The sequence below is a fragment of the Drosophila sechellia genome, chromosome 3R, assembly GCF_004382195.2.
Source record: "Drosophila sechellia strain sech25 chromosome 3R, ASM438219v1, whole genome shotgun sequence".
Taxonomy (NCBI): Eukaryota; Metazoa; Arthropoda; class Insecta; order Diptera; family Drosophilidae; genus Drosophila; species Drosophila sechellia.
In genome coordinates, this window is record NC_045952.1 from 8,693,123 (window position 1) to 8,708,252 (window position 15,130).

The 15,130-nt window shown below is 43.8% G+C and overlaps 5 protein-coding genes across 5 annotated transcripts in view; 4 read left to right on the forward strand and 1 right to left on the reverse strand.

Annotated features, from left to right (window-relative positions):
- Positions 1-1,221, forward strand: part of LOC6619013 (heparan-sulfate 6-O-sulfotransferase 2) — a 78,787-nt gene extending 77,566 nt beyond the window's left edge. The window contains exon 6 of the mRNA XM_032720637.1: positions 394-1,221. Within this exon, the coding sequence (XP_032576528.1) occupies positions 394-529 (136 nt within the window). The 3' untranslated portion in view covers positions 530-1,221. The remainder of the gene's footprint in view (positions 1-393) is intronic.
- Positions 1,222-2,269: 1,048 nt separating this feature from the next.
- LOC6619012 (solute carrier family 22 member 3) lies at positions 2,270-4,551 on the forward strand. Its single transcript, XM_002043223.2, has 4 exons — positions 2,270-2,876; positions 2,942-3,096; positions 3,193-3,819; positions 3,877-4,551. The coding sequence occupies exons 1-4, from the start codon at positions 2,311-2,313 to the stop codon at positions 4,425-4,427; spliced, it is 1,899 nt and encodes a 632-aa protein (XP_002043259.1). The 5' UTR covers positions 2,270-2,310; the 3' UTR covers positions 4,428-4,551.
- A 927-nt stretch (positions 4,552-5,478) lies between these two features.
- LOC6619015 (solute carrier family 22 member 13) lies at positions 5,479-9,092 on the forward strand. Its single transcript, XM_002043224.2, has 5 exons — positions 5,479-5,773; positions 6,874-7,568; positions 7,626-8,132; positions 8,325-8,468; positions 8,526-9,092. Exons 2-5 carry the CDS (start codon positions 6,896-6,898, stop codon positions 8,921-8,923), a joined length of 1,722 nt encoding a protein of 573 aa, XP_002043260.1. The 5' UTR covers positions 5,479-5,773; positions 6,874-6,895; the 3' UTR covers positions 8,924-9,092.
- A 1,190-nt stretch (positions 9,093-10,282) lies between these two features.
- On the reverse strand, positions 10,283-12,340 carry LOC6619017 (putative fatty acyl-CoA reductase CG5065). Its single transcript, XM_002043226.2, has 8 exons — positions 12,204-12,340; positions 11,924-12,148; positions 11,792-11,859; positions 11,638-11,733; positions 11,123-11,577; positions 10,788-11,065; positions 10,523-10,733; positions 10,283-10,400 (listed from the first exon to the last, which is right to left on the reverse strand). Exons 1-8 carry the CDS (start codon positions 12,274-12,276, stop codon positions 10,334-10,336), a joined length of 1,473 nt encoding a protein of 490 aa, XP_002043262.1. The 5' UTR covers positions 12,277-12,340; the 3' UTR covers positions 10,283-10,333.
- Positions 12,341-12,974: 634 nt separating this feature from the next.
- LOC6619018 (solute carrier family 22 member 20) lies at positions 12,975-14,996 on the forward strand. Its single transcript, XM_032722547.1, has 2 exons — positions 12,975-13,771; positions 13,827-14,996. Exons 1-2 carry the CDS (start codon positions 13,039-13,041, stop codon positions 14,825-14,827), a joined length of 1,734 nt encoding a protein of 577 aa, XP_032578438.1. The 5' UTR covers positions 12,975-13,038; the 3' UTR covers positions 14,828-14,996.
- The last annotated feature ends 134 nt before the right edge of the window (positions 14,997-15,130 follow it).

The following is a 15,130-nucleotide window of genomic DNA, read 5'->3' on the forward strand; positions in this document are numbered from 1 at the left end:
GAAGTATTGCCAAGGAAAGCAAAGAGGAAATGCCACCACAAGTTGCAGCGTAAATCCCTGAAGAAAGTAGATTATGCATTCAGACAAATGGTGATTAAGATATTCGCCTACCTGAGGAAATACGTGAAAGCATCATGTTTTTTTCAAAGGTATTTGCATTTCAACGGATCATATAAGTAATTATAAAGGACGCCTGAGCTATATAAATTATATATACAAGAAAAAACTAGACAGAAACTCCTTTTGTGTGAACAATGCCACCAATGCAAAGTATGTGTCTAAAATGGATACTTTCAACTTAATAATTTGTTGCTTACTTACTAATTTTTAAAGACTAGCAGCATTTTAGATTAAATTATTTATTTTACTAATGACTATTGTTTTCGTTTTCAGTTTCGAACATCTGAAGGCGAAGGACACAAACTTTGAGCAGCGCTACGCCAATCTGGGCAACATCTACTTCAAGCAGGGCGTCACGGAATTCAACTGGGACAGCAACGTGGAGGATGGGCTCAGCACGGATCATTGAACTCGAAACCAAATATTACCGATTAGGAACTAGATGTAGGACACACCAACTCATAAATATGTAGCTGGGAAGGGCGGAATAGGGGGTGGTCACTAAGGTTACCGATACGCAGAAGCATCAGCATAAAAATCAACCGAAGGACTTTAAACTAGCGATTAAGCATAATGTTAATTAAGCAGACAAAAAACAACTAGCGGACTTGGCTTGTTTCATTCGAACGTAACACAACTAAAGGACAAACGAGCAAAATCTCAGAGCGCATATTATCTCCAAACCTAAACCTAAGCAAAACTATAAAATCTATGACCATAACTGTACTCCTTGCTTAAGTCGCGCACCGAAAATTTAGAAAATGTAAATACTTTGCATAATATGTTTATTTCTTAAACGCGAGTTCCCATTTCAAACATTGTGAGGTGCGAGCCCACTCGAATCCCCATTTCACCTTCACAACGCACCCACACAACTACACCGCCATAAATTAGATTAATTAATTAATTTGTAATACGTAGCTTTTCGTTTATTGTTACGCCAAGTCTCTGCAAAGCCAAATCCACACTTAGTCTAAGAGCATAGTGCTTGGAAAATGTTTTCGATCCAACAACGCATTTATTTTATTTTACTACTAGACATCACTGTAAATACTGCAGAATAAAGTTAAACGAAAAACATTTGAATTAAGAGCAATGAAATGCAATAAGTTTCGTCCTTTTTTACCTATTGTTTTCGCCAGTTGAAGTGAACATATGTAGATTTGTTAGCTGACATCATTATTTCAGACAATAACTAATTGGAGATTGATACCAAAATCGAAAAAGCAAAATTGATCAAACAAAGCCAACGAACTACACACAAAGCCAATTGCCTAATATATTATATAGAGCATTTCCCATAACAGAAGTAATGTAAAATATTTCAAATATTGATTAATTGCATTATATTCGATGGGGCACACGCATGGCCATTTTATATAGCAAGTATAAAAGAATACAATATTATTTGCGATTTCATGATTTTGGGAAACAAACAATTTTGTAGAAAGCAAACACACAATGGGAATAATATGAAAAAAACAAATGAAAGCAGGAAAATTTAATAAAAGACGAATTATTGAATATACCAAAACTGCATTTTATTTATTACTTGCATAAAAATTTGGTGAGCCAAGTCTAGAGGCATTAAAGGTATAAATTATTTGTGTTGCATTCTTTTAGGTGCTCCTATAAATAATCAAAAAGCTAGTGTTCTTTGAGGGATGAGGTGAATTTAAAAATGTAACGTTTAAAAGTTATTTATTTATGTTTTGCAAGTATTCTTATTGCAAACGTTTTTATCGCTTGACTAGAAATACAAATATTTGTTGACTTTTCGGGAGCTTTCTACTGCTCCAAATATAGATAGCGCAAAGCTTGTTGACATATATAATTAACAAAACTACTGAAATTAATTAGTACCAGGGCACCGCGCAACAATGGAAAATTTATTTCTCCGTTTTAAAGACAATTAATCTTTATTAGGCTCTAAATATAGCTTCCTCATTTTTTCAACGCCCCTACGTCATAGATGTTAAAAACGCGGAGAAAACAAACCTAATAATAAGACATCACCCAGACGGAGCGCAAAATCTCCGACTAATTTGCACCAATTTCAGGTACAACTAAACGGAAGAGCAAACATAATTTTCCCTCCAGTCATTCCAAGCCCATGGGATCGATGAAAAATTAGCAAACTCAGTACGCGTACGTACGTCGAGGTGTAAGCTCCGATCGGTTAGCACAGACATGACGGATTCCCAGTCGACGGGTAACTTTCCGAGGAAGTCCTACCCAGAACTGGACGTGGTCGAGCAGGTTAATGGCAGCTTTGGCCGCTGGCAGTTGCGCACCATCCTGCTGATATTCCTCTGCAAGATTCCAAGCGCCTGGTTCACGGCCATCATTATCTATACGGCACCGTATCCCTGGAAGGGGGAACTCGTCTGTCACCCGGCCGATTGGAATGCTAGCCGGTCGCAGGCGGAGCATGTTGATCGGAACCATCCTCTCTGGCAGGATGCACGCAGCACGGATCGACTCTTTAATGTGGACGTGTGCAATGCCTATTCCAACTCACTGGCCCGAGGATTCGTGCGCAGTCATGGCCAGGAATGGAACGCCTCGGAGTCGAAGGAACCAGGTGGCCAGTCGTCGCTGCCCTGTGAGCACGTAGAGCACCGAACTGACTACAAGTCCCTGATCAGTCAGTTCGATCTAATTTGCTCCCGTCGCGTTCTTGTGGCTCTGACGCAATCTTTTCACGCACTTGGTGCCCTGATTGGCGGACTCATGGCCTACTCAGCACTCAAGAAGTATGTATTTGTTTAAAATATTTATATTATTTCAGTGTGATCACTCTTGCTTCTTAATTCTCAAGAATCAGTCCGCGTCGCTTGATGTTGCTGGGCATGATTGGACAGATATTTTGTGGTAATCTCACCGGCTTGGTGGATACCTATCAGTTGCACATATACTTCCGCTGTCTTACTTCCATATTTTGTGCTCTCATGTACACTTCCGGGCAATTTATATGTAAGTATGGAAGTATCAACACAGTAGCTTCCATTTTAGCTTGATCTGATCACATCAAAAGACCCAAGACACGAACTTATTAATTTTTCTTTTTAGTGAACGACATCACCTCGGGAAAGGCTCGCATCATAGTGGTCACCTTATCGGAGCTCTTCTGGTCCATGGGTCTCGTCTTGCTGCCCGCCATATCGATATATTTCGACAACTGGAGCTACCTGTATGTGGCCATCTCGTCCTCCCTTATTGTGCTGGTATGGCTGCATCGTTGGATAGCTGATGCTCCTCGCTGGCTGCTCCAACATCAGCGGGTGGAGGCTGCGCTGCGTCAGCTGCTAGAATCAGCCACATACAATAACCGAAAGGTTCCACTTACCCTCGATGTGCAGCTCACGATGTACGCCAATGACCTGGACCAGAAATCCAAACAGAAGCACAGCTACTGCCAAGTTTGGGATGGCGAGACGAAGCGTAGCCAGCTCGTTTACATCCACCTGATCTGGGGTGGTGCTATGGTGCTGTACAACATCATTCTGCTGATGATTCGAAACCTGGGCGCCCAGCAAGTACATGTGAACACAGCGGCCATGGGATTTGCTGAGATGGTGGGCCTTTTTGTGGGTCTCTACCTCATCTTGTACACGCGTCGTCATTGGCGGTGGGCAGGAAATCTGATGATAATAGCTGGTCTCAGCACCTATCTGATCTGGTTGCTGCCCGAAACTGGTGAGCATCGTTACGGATATTAAATAATTACTTTCTAATGGTATACTCTTCTTACAGAACGCAATTCGCGTCGCGTGGGACTGGAACTAGTGTTCTGGCTTATATTAAAGATAGCCAACTCGGCCTCGATTGCAGTGCTGACCACCTGCACCAGTGAGATTGTGTCCAAGGAGAAGCGGGTGGTCCTCATGCTTTCCGTAATCTCATTTAGCCGCGTGTGCCTGCTCTTCTGCCCGTTTCTGAGCTGTCTCACTGTCATCCACCACCTGGTCCCCATCACCATCCTGGCCACCATGGGCTGGATTTACGGCTTGGCCCTGCGTCGCCTGAACCGCTACTACTGGAACACGGAGCAGCCCCAGATCAGCCAGGTGCCCACGCCCAACACCTATCGTCGCCAGTCGGCCATCATCCTGCGCCGCTGCAGCACTGTGAGTTCGGATTGCAGTGCCTATAGTAATGAGCTTCTCAGCAACTTCGAGCGGAACATGGCAGTTAGCATAGCCGATATTTGGCATATCAATTTCCATCCCTCCAGCGAGATCGAGTTGGAAGTGGATCAGAGTGGTCCGGAAGCTCACAGAGCGCACAGCTCGGAAACCATTTGAGAGCTTTTGCGGAGCCCGAAAGTAGGCTTTGATCGATCTTAAGATATTAAGTCATTTGTATAAAGTGTACACTCAATTATTCGGTGATTATTAAAATAAATGTTTTATTATCTATTATGTATTATATTTTTGATTTATGTTTTATTTTTTCCTTATATTTAAAATACTAATATTTAAAAATACTAATTCGAGTGATTGATGTAGACAGGTTTAGTAAGAGTAAACACGCCCACTTTTATATATATTATACGAGATGATCCAAAGACCAGATGTTTATCGAATTTCGCCATAAAAAATAAAGTCGATCATTTCACGTCATATATTGCTAATTTAATTATTTATTTCTTCTGTTTAGAGTATGCAGAAAGGTCTTAATTAGCAAACGGTGCGTAAATAATTAGTGCGAATTAAACTGATTTATAGAAAACTTATGATAATGTGATGTAGATCCTGGAAGAAAGACTTTATGTTGAATAACAGATAACATTAAGGGTATAAAGTATTAATCTATAGCTTGATATTAATGTAGGTTAATGAAGAGCAACACAATCGATGAGTAATTAGGAGCGCTAAAAAAAGCGACCTAGACAATAAAGATTAAAATAGAAATCCGCAAGGAAGGCGATGAAGAATTTGTACAAGCCCGAGTGGCAAACGGCGATAACGTAAAATAATAATGTTATGGCTCCCAAGCCATAAACCCACCTCCTCACCTGAGATAATGCACACTCGATAGGGGTAAGCTCAAACTAATAACATAAAGAGCATTGAAAGACACCCTATCGATTCGTCGTCAGCTATTCAATAAAATTAAATATTTAATAGGCAAACAAGGAAAAAATGTCTCAATAACCCAACTAAAATCCCGGCTGTGCGAAATACTTTATGAAGACTAAAAAACAATAGAAACTAAGGAGAAATGCTCGAAAAACTAACCCGTTCAATAACTTTTTATTATTTGAGCAAATTCATTAAGTAAATTAACGCCTCGAGTTTCCGAGTGGACAGCCAGTCGGCTCACTCCCTGTCTATAGCGCCCAGTGCGACATTGGCGTCAGTTGCCATTTGATTCTCGGCCGATTGAGACGCGTGTGCTCCAAGAATCCAATAAGAAAATCGAGCTGGGACGTGCAAATCGGAAAGCTGCCTTTTACGAACGCAGATCCGCGGCGTACATAGTTTTTATTGTTTAATTAATTTAAATTAATTTGTACGAAATCAAACGAACAAACAGCAAGGAGACATCGCGAGAAATAAATTGTATTCCGAAATATTTGGCTGTTTGTGGACTCAACACTGTGATTGAACCCTCAATAAACCAAGAAGTGATATTGTGCTTTATAAAGGTCGGTTAATCCTAAAAAAATATTCGTTTATTAAATAGAAAAATTATTTACTATGCATATCGATTTTAAGACTACCATTTATTGATTACCCCGTAAAAGTGCATTATCGTGTTGCAGTTTTATGCATTAAATATTAAATACACAGTGCATGTAATCCAACAAATGCACAGTGCACTTAATCATAATCTTGTCAAAAAGTCGAGCATTCCATTAATTCGAAACGAGTACCGCCTTTCCAGTGGCTCAGTTTTCCTGCCCCATAAGCAATTATTAATTTGCATTTGGGCTCGAATTGAAACAAGTTGATCTGATAGAAAGACCTACCTCCACTGTCATTGCCCAGCTGTATATCAAATGGCGAATAGGAAATTCGAATATCTAGCACCGGCACTACCAGTTTTCTGCAATTAGCACTGCCTGGAAAATTAGAAATTAAAATATTTGCGCTACCAATAGGTGGACAGACTGGAGGTGGGACCAATTGTGAGCCAGACAATCGCCAATTAGCACCTGTGAAACTGAAGCATAAAGAGTCTGTCAATACAGATGATCCAACAAAGCGAATCTGTCGCGAATTAACAAATAACAAATAAGGGCTAGCAAACAGATAAAGTCATCATTATCTTTTGCTTCTGGCTTATCGACCAAACTACGGTCAGTCGTGATTTGAGATATGATATCAGTGACAGAGTAAAGCAAACAAGAACTTCGAACTGGCTGAAGTAAATCAAGAGCTTAGCTAATTTATTAATGAGTTCAATTAAACGAGATTACAGAGTTGTTGGAAATGAAAAATGATCAAGTATGGGGTTTTAGGAAAGTTTAAAGTTAGATTTAATCTATGAATTTTGCCCAGCTGTTTATTTATGACATTTACTTGTCAATGCAGTAATGAAAGTCAGTCAAGTGAAAAGTAACCGCAGATATTTCAACAATCTCTCGTGATATTGAATGCCTTGTTCGACTGATTTCATCAGTAAACCGCTTTCAATTTACTTCAATTGGGATGGAAGGGTAAAATCTACTGAGGGGTATTATTGAAATGAAAGAAATAAAGCAAATAAATAAATGGGAAATCATCAAATATGCTTCGTTCGCAGAATGTTTCACTAAATAGACGCCATGGTCAACCCGTCGCCCGCCCGAAGTGGAGAAGCCACTGCCCCCCACATCCCCCCCAATGAGATGGAGAATGACCTGGACAAGAGGATGGCGACGCCACCTCCAGCGCCAGCCGGTACCGATGTCATCGCCGATGTTGTGGGCGACTTTGGCATTTGGCAGCTGAGAACCATCCTCATTATCTTCCTATGCAAAATCCCCGCCGCCTGGTTCATGGCCTGCATCATCTTCACCGGACCGGAACTCTATCCCGGCTCGGAGTTCACCTGCGACACCAGTTATTTGACTAGCAGCAGCAACTCCAGTTTCAGTATTTCGGATAACCAGTGCTATGTCCTCGACGAGTCCACTGGCACCAGTTCCGAGTGCGAGCAGTTCACCTACGTCTCCAGTTTCGACTCCCTGATCATGCAGTTCAATCTGGTCTGCTTGAGGGACATCTTTGTGGCCTGGACTCAGTACTGGCATCTGTTCGGAGTTCTTGTAGGCGGCGTTATGGGCACCAAGATGATGCTGGCCATCAGCCCGAGGAGCACCTATTGTGTGGGCGCTGTAGCCCAAATTTTGTGTGGAGTAGTCACTGGATACGCCAGGGATTTCAGTCTGCACTGCGCCTTCCGTTGCCTCTCCGCTGTGTGTTGTGCGATCATGTTCACAGCTGGTCAAGCCATATGTAAGTGGATTTATAACTATTCAGTATAAATATTTATAATGAAATCCAATCTGCCAGTTGCCGACATCACGGCGGGAATGCATCGCATTGGTGCCATTATCCTATACGACACTTTCTGGTCCATTGGCGTGATCCTGTTGCCAGGACTCTCCTCGTTCTTCAACAGCTGGTCCCTGATCTATGTGGGCATCACATTCCCCACTGTCATGCTGATCTTGCTGCTCTACTGGACTCCGGATTCACCTCGCTGGCTGCTCCGTCACGCTGCGGATCGCTTCTCCATTGACAATGTAGAGGAGATCGTGCGTGAGGGAGCGGCGATCAATGATCGCACGTTCAAGATCCCTCCGGACTTCCGACTGCAGCTGGAGCAACTAAGTGAGCGCTTGAAGGCCCAACCCCCACCAGCTCCTTGGACGCAGTTGTGGAAGGGAAAGCGGGCCAAGACGCACATGGTCGCTGCGCACTTGGCACTGGCTTTCTTCGTCATCAACTTCATGGGCATGCTGCTCAACATAAGATCATTTGGAAGAGACTATCTGGTGCCCAACACTATTGCCATGGGTGAGTAGGGCGTTCTTGGTACCTTCATAAAACAAAACAAGTTTAGGAACTTGGTATTGATCTAATAATTTTAGCTATAAACTAAATGACCTTTAAGCTCTTTGTTACATATCAATACTTAAATCCAAAAAACTCTCATTTGATAGAAATTATTTAATCTAATTTTATATAACCATTCTATTCCCCCTGCAGGATTTTCGGAAATCATTGGCTGCTTCCTGGCGCTCCACTTTACACTCAAGCACAACAAGTGGAAGTGGCAATGCGCAGGGGTCTTTAATATATTAGCTGGAATCCTCGGATGCATGGGCTGGATCTTCACCAATGCGGACTCAAGTAAGTTAATCTTTATAACTTCACGAATCCAATATATGGACTATGGCTATTCTTTAGTGGATGCTGATCTAAAAGTGAGCCTATGGATGATCATCGCCACCATTCCCAAGGCGGCTGTTTCGTGTGCCCAATCGATGATCCTGGCCTGCATGAACGAACTGATGCCGGCTAACAAGAAGCAACTGTTCGTCTTCTCCGTGGTCACCTGGGCCCGGGTGTGGCTCCTCTCAGCTCCGTTCTTCAATGTCCTAAGGAAGATCGACACGGCCATGTCGCTGACTTCGTATTGTGTGTTCAGCATTCTGGGCGGAATCTGCACCAGCCTGCTCCTCACGCCCAGGATAAGTGTGTCCCCGGTTGTGCCACACTTGGAGCCGAGCAACACGAAGGAGCAGTCTCCATTGAACGCCCCAGTTTGGACCGTCGAATCCGATGTGAACAATACTCGATTGTAGCCCAAGACGACAGCCTATTTTTGCCAATCAATAGTCTTTGTATTAGTCAGCTAATGAAAAAACATTCTTCTGTGATTAGGTTAAGTGAATTGTTATTTTAAATGCTTTCAGTTTTACTAAAGAATATTTGTGGGTCGAACCACTGAATAAATTTTACTTATGATATATATCTTGCTACTTAACCCATTTAAAATATTGTCCTAGGACTTGGTAACTATCAAAAAAGCACTGAAAATATTCTGCCCTAATTTTATTTAATAATCGATAACATTGATAAAAAACGATACGTTTTTTAATTATTTTTAATGGCTCTGAATTTTGTAAATGTTCCATTGTTCAAATTCTGCCATTTTTACGCTTCTCCGGATCTAAACTAAAAGATCTCTTCCGGATATTGCGCAGCTTAGCCAAAGTCGCGGTTTCCTCAGAATTCGATTGCAGACCAAGGAGACGCATCGTTTCCATCTGACTCAACGTATCCCTCCAATCGATGCTCTTCTGTTCCTTCTTTTCGTTCTCAAGATCCTTTGACAGTTCCATATATCCGAGGGTATATTTGTGGGTTTATTTTTCCGAATACCATACGATAGGTAGGAAACAGGTGACATTTTAGGCAAGGGAAACTAGTCTCTAACTTGACAGTGACAATCCTAAAACATGGACAAAATTATATTTTGCCTTTTCGATTTGGTGGACGTACTCATCAACATTTGTAAGAATTACTTGATGGCTTTCTTCTGGACTACGAACTTACGAGCTTCGAATTAATGAGGTGCATTGCAAGGCGTAGTAATTCAAATTTGTAAAAATTCCTTGATGATTTTGATTTCCATCGAGCCTATAAGAATTTTAGTTTAAGATTATGGGAACCAATGAGAACTACAGGAAAACATTGACAATCGCCTGCGACTGGACCGCATCCTGGAGCATCCCAATGAGCAAGAATATACATAACTCGAATCATCACGGAACATATGATGAAATGGCTTTCTTTAAGCATGCTGAGTGACCAAAGAAGTTTATTGCTGTTGCTTGCGATGGCGAAAAAATAAAAACCCATTACGAGAACTCAGTCCTTGATCACCTTATTGTATAAATCGTTTCCCTGACAGGTGCCTTCACCGACTCCCGCTAGAACAGATTATACACAGCCTATGGTGTATACTTTGTGTTAGCGGGTCTCGGAGAAGCCACCAGTCAGGGAACGATTTCTACAATGAAATGGACAAGTTCTAAAATAGTTTTTCCACTGGAGGGCTTTTGACCATTAACTTCTGCTCAAACGCATCTAAACGCATAAAAGATAACTATTGGAGTGGAGCTTATATTATAAATAAATATTTAAAACAACTTCCTTTACACTCATTATTAATTTACCTGCTTATCGCTAAACACTCAAAATCTACTTGACTAAAATGCAATATAGACAAGCATCATGTAGAACATCAAATGCAGGAATATCCAGAACCAATAAATCCTGTAAAAAATTTAATACTTTAATGTTTTGTTTCTGAATCCAAATCCGCATAAACGGAAAATTTAACAACAATCCTAATCTGAGCTGGATACGAAGACGGAAATGATGAACGAACGACTCACCTGGTCACCATAAACTTGTTTGAGTCAACGGTGAACTTCTCGCGGTGCAGGTACTTGTTGATTCCAATCATGTGACGCCGCACATAGTCATCGTAGTCCAGCTCCTCCAGATTCCAATAGAGAGTGGGATATGTACCATTCTCAATCATTTCCTTGAAATAGAAACGGCTCTTGTTCTTGAAGATCCACTCGTTCAGGGAAAAAAAGCTACCTGTAAGCAGTTCAATGAACGATTGTATTTGCTGAAGAGATTTTATAAAGATACCTGCTAGACAAGCCTGTCGGAATTTCTTGGCAATTGGTGTCACCAGTCGTTTCTTTTGGGCCAACAGCAGGGTTTGCAGATCCATTAGCAAGGCGGGCACAAAGTGCAGAATCCACACAGCCAACTCGTGGTTAAAAGCACTGCACCTATACTTGAAGTTGGGAAACATTATCATCCGCCGGGTGGGATAGATACGAGACCACTTCATTGTGAGCTCGCCAAGATGCGTCCAGGTGATGGGATTGGTCACTCCCGAAGTGGCGTTACAGATGCTCAAGCTATGGAATATCACCATAAGAACAAACATAATTAGGGTGTACTTAATATCCAGTTACCTTCCCAATTTCGCCTTCCCGACCATCATGATCATGGCATTGACCACGAAGTCCACTGGGATGATGTCACATATAAGATCCTTGTCCCCTAGGATGCTGCTGATGCCGCCCTTGCCAATTTCCATCATGATCCCGCTGATGGCCTGGATATTGTCAATCCATCCAGGATAGGGCTCCCTGTACGCAGCAGTGACTATCGAAGGCCTCACTATCACTATGGGAATCACATCCTTGTATGCATTAACAATCTGCTCGGCAATGGATTTGGTAAAGGTGTAGGTGTTGACATGCGGACCCTTTATATAATCGGCCAGGCGATTTAGATAGTCGTCGGGTATTTTCTGGGTGGCTGCTAGAAACTGACGCCAATCCACCGGCGGCATGGTGGGGTACACTTGCTCATCCACATACTTGCGACCCGGATTGCAGTAGGCCGTCGAGACGTACAGAAAGCTCTAGAGATTTGACCCATTACTTAGTTAAAAAGAAGGAATCTACGGACTGGAGCTCCTTACCCTCAGTTGAGGCATCTGCCTGCAGAGCTCTAGAAGATTGTATGTGGCCTGCGAATTGACTCGAGCCGACACCTTCAGACACTCATTGAATCGTACCTGGAATTTGAAGACCCCAATCAGTGGGAAAATCTTGGGGAATACCCCTCGGACTTACTGTTGCTGCACTGTGGAAAATAATGTTGACCTCAGCACACAACACCGATCTGTCGGACTCTTTTAAACCTGTTGGTGGAAAAGTCTGGCGAAGTCATGAGTTTTCATTTACAGTTTCTCTGAAAAGCCATACCGAAGTTGTCGTCCTCAATGTTGCCAGAGAAGTGAAAGATTTTCTTCAGCTGCGTTGGATGCTCCGATTTTAGGCGTTCAAAAATGGGATTCTGAAGGAATCCGCGAAATCGTTCCTCCACTGTGACTCCACCCTTGGGCCGGATGAGCATGTAGATCCGCTTGATCTGCGGAAAACTCCAGAGCAGCTTCTCCAGCAGCGATTTGCCCACAAAGCCAGTTGCTCCTATTAAAGTTAACCATCTTTGAACAGTCTTTTTTGGACATCGCCTCTGTATTACCCGTTATGAAGACCACAGCGTCTTGGTAAATATCCGTCTGGAGCTCCACAGTACTCACTTCGGCGTTGTCCATGGTGTGGCCACTTTGAAGCCACGATAGCTACTGATCCGGTGAGCTACTCACTTTCAACGCCTAACTGGCTTGGCAAAAGAAAAGCCATGGTCCTCCCGAAACAAGTTTTTCCTGAAAATGCAAGTGGAACATTCAATTGGCCAACGAAAGTAGCAACTCACACACGTAACATTTGAGCACAAACATATTACATCATATTTCGATGGGGATGTGGACAACACTAGGCCTTGGTTCACGATGATTCAAGAAGTATTGAAGTGGGAGACCCAACCCATAGCATTGGCTAAGAGTTCTAGGCCATATTCAATAATTCAAAAGCCATGAACTTGAAAACTCGGGAGTAGACTAGATAAATAAATATCTTTTATATAAAATATGGCGATATCATTAAATTAAACGAATCCAGCTGCGCAGCTTTCCAATAAGTTCGAATTCCGATGTTGTTTACCTGTCCAATTCATTAGCTTCAATCATGTCAATTGCACGCCACCGCGATCGGATTCCCCGGTAGATCCTCCCATAAGTCCGTAAGATCGACGCGAAAATAGATCGCAACTTGTCGGCCCAAATGTTTGCACAATCGGTTAGGAACGTTGCTCCGTTTATTTGGAGTGATTTGATTAGCGACGACGTCGTAGGCAGGCACCGCAAACCGGAGCCCTCGAGTTTACCTGCCCAGGTGAGGTGCTAAGCGAAGTCCCAGTCATGCTGGAGGGTCGGCACTCCCAAGACGTGGTAACAAGATTTGGCAGCTAACTAAGAATGAAGGAGGATAATCTTTATGGAGGCTGGATGCCCAATATACGCCGAAACTCACCCGCTCCTTTGGATTTGGGTCACATGGCGCACAGTTTCACCTGCACTGATCCGAAGGCCAACGAGGTATCTCCTCAAACTCCTCCCCCGAAAGCAAATAATCTAGCAGATGACAACGACGACGATGTAATCACACACATCATGGGGGACTTTGGGCCCTGGCAACTGCGCTCCCTGCTCATCCTGTTTCTCTGCAAGATTCCCGCCGCCTGGTTCATGGCCTGCATCCTGTTCACAGCGCCGGATTTGTACCCCGAGGAGGAGTACAAGTGTGATACGAGGGCTTTCGGGCCGGAGGTCAACTCCACCGTCTCGCTGGACCACTGCTATGTGATGGTCAACTACGGAGAGTCAGGATACGCCATGCGACAGTGTCGAAAGTTCCTCTACACCACGGGCTTCCACTCCCTGACCATGGAGTTCGATTTGGTGTGTCTGTGCGACTTCTTTGTGGCCTGGTCTCAGTACTGGCACCTCTTTGGCCTCCTAATCGGTGGCGTGGCGGCCACCAAGTTGATGAGTGTCCTGAGTCCCCGACAGATTTATGGAACTGGCATCTGGTGCCTGCTCATGTGCAGCCTGCTGATGGGTCTAGTCAAGGACTTCAGTCTGCACTGTGGACTCCGATGCTTGGCTGCTGTTTCGTGCTGCTTTATGATCACCTCGGGGCAGTATATATGTAAGTAAAATTGAATATTTAAGAATATTTTAAGATTAAATAATCTGTTTTCCAGTTGGTGACATAACAGCGGGCAAATATCGCGTAGGAGCTCTCCTGCTTTACGACTGCTTCTGGGCTCTGGGCTTGATCCTGCTCCCTGGCTTGGCCTCCAATGCTCCCAGCTGGCAGCACATATATCTGGGTGTAACTCTCTCCTTGCTGGTGATTGTCTTCCTGCTGCCATGGACTCCGGACTCACCGCGCTGGCAGCTGCAACACACCAAGGAAGCTCAACTGGCCATCGAGCGAACGGTGGGAGTCCTGCTAGAAGCAGCCCGTACCAATGGTAGAATGCACAAAGTGTCCAAGGAGTTACCCCAGCAGTTGGAGGAGCTGAGGGAAAGGATGTTGGAGCCAATGCCCGCAGTGCATTGGATGCACTTGTGGATGGGCCAGCGCAGGAGTACTTTCCAATTGGTGGCCGTGCACATGGCACTTGCCACCTTCATGGTGGTCAACACTGGGCTGCTGCTCCATGTGCGGTCCTTTGGCAGGGAGCACCTGGTGTCCAACACATTGGCCATGGGGCTGGCCGAGATGCTGGGTTGCTTCCTGGCCCTACACCTGACCTTCAACCTGAGTGAACGCAAGTGGCAGTGGGCGGGGGGATTTGCCATCGTGGTCGGCTGCATTGGTAGCATCTGTTGGTTTCTGGCCGAGGAGGATATGCCTGAGGTGTATGGACTGACGCTGGGCTTGCTGATGGCCTCACTTCCCCAGGCGGCTGTGGCCTGCGCCCAGTCCATGATCCTGGCCTGCCTGGGCGAACTGGTGCCAGTGGAGCAGCGTAGTTGCCTCTCCTTCTCCGCCGTCACGTGGGCGCGTGTGTGGCAGCTCTCCGCCTCTTTTCTCACGCTGCTCAGGCAGGTGAGCCCCGCCCTCTCCCTGTCCGCCTTCTGTCTGCTGGTCATCCTGGGCGGCCTCGGCACATGTTGCCTGGTCACGCGAGACAAGGAGCAGCCATCGGTCGGAGCTGCAGTAAACAAGGGACAGCAACTTATTGCGTTCACGTAATTACGTATACTTAATATATGTCTGGGCGTATATGATAAGTTAGTTTTAGTGTCTGTCAAGTATTCGCGAACAGTATTCGAATTTAGCTCATTAAACATTCGCTTATCGCGAATTGAATATGTATATTGGGTTGCATACTTTTGGGAATAAATCAAAGGTTCGGCATCTACACGTATTTTGTTTAAAATGTAAAGTTTACATTAGATTCAGATCTTATCAATGCAAATCTATTATAAACTATTTGGCAGAATAGGGCATTAAATAAATTAAAAATGGCTCGCATGATTTTGAAATAAACTTTCA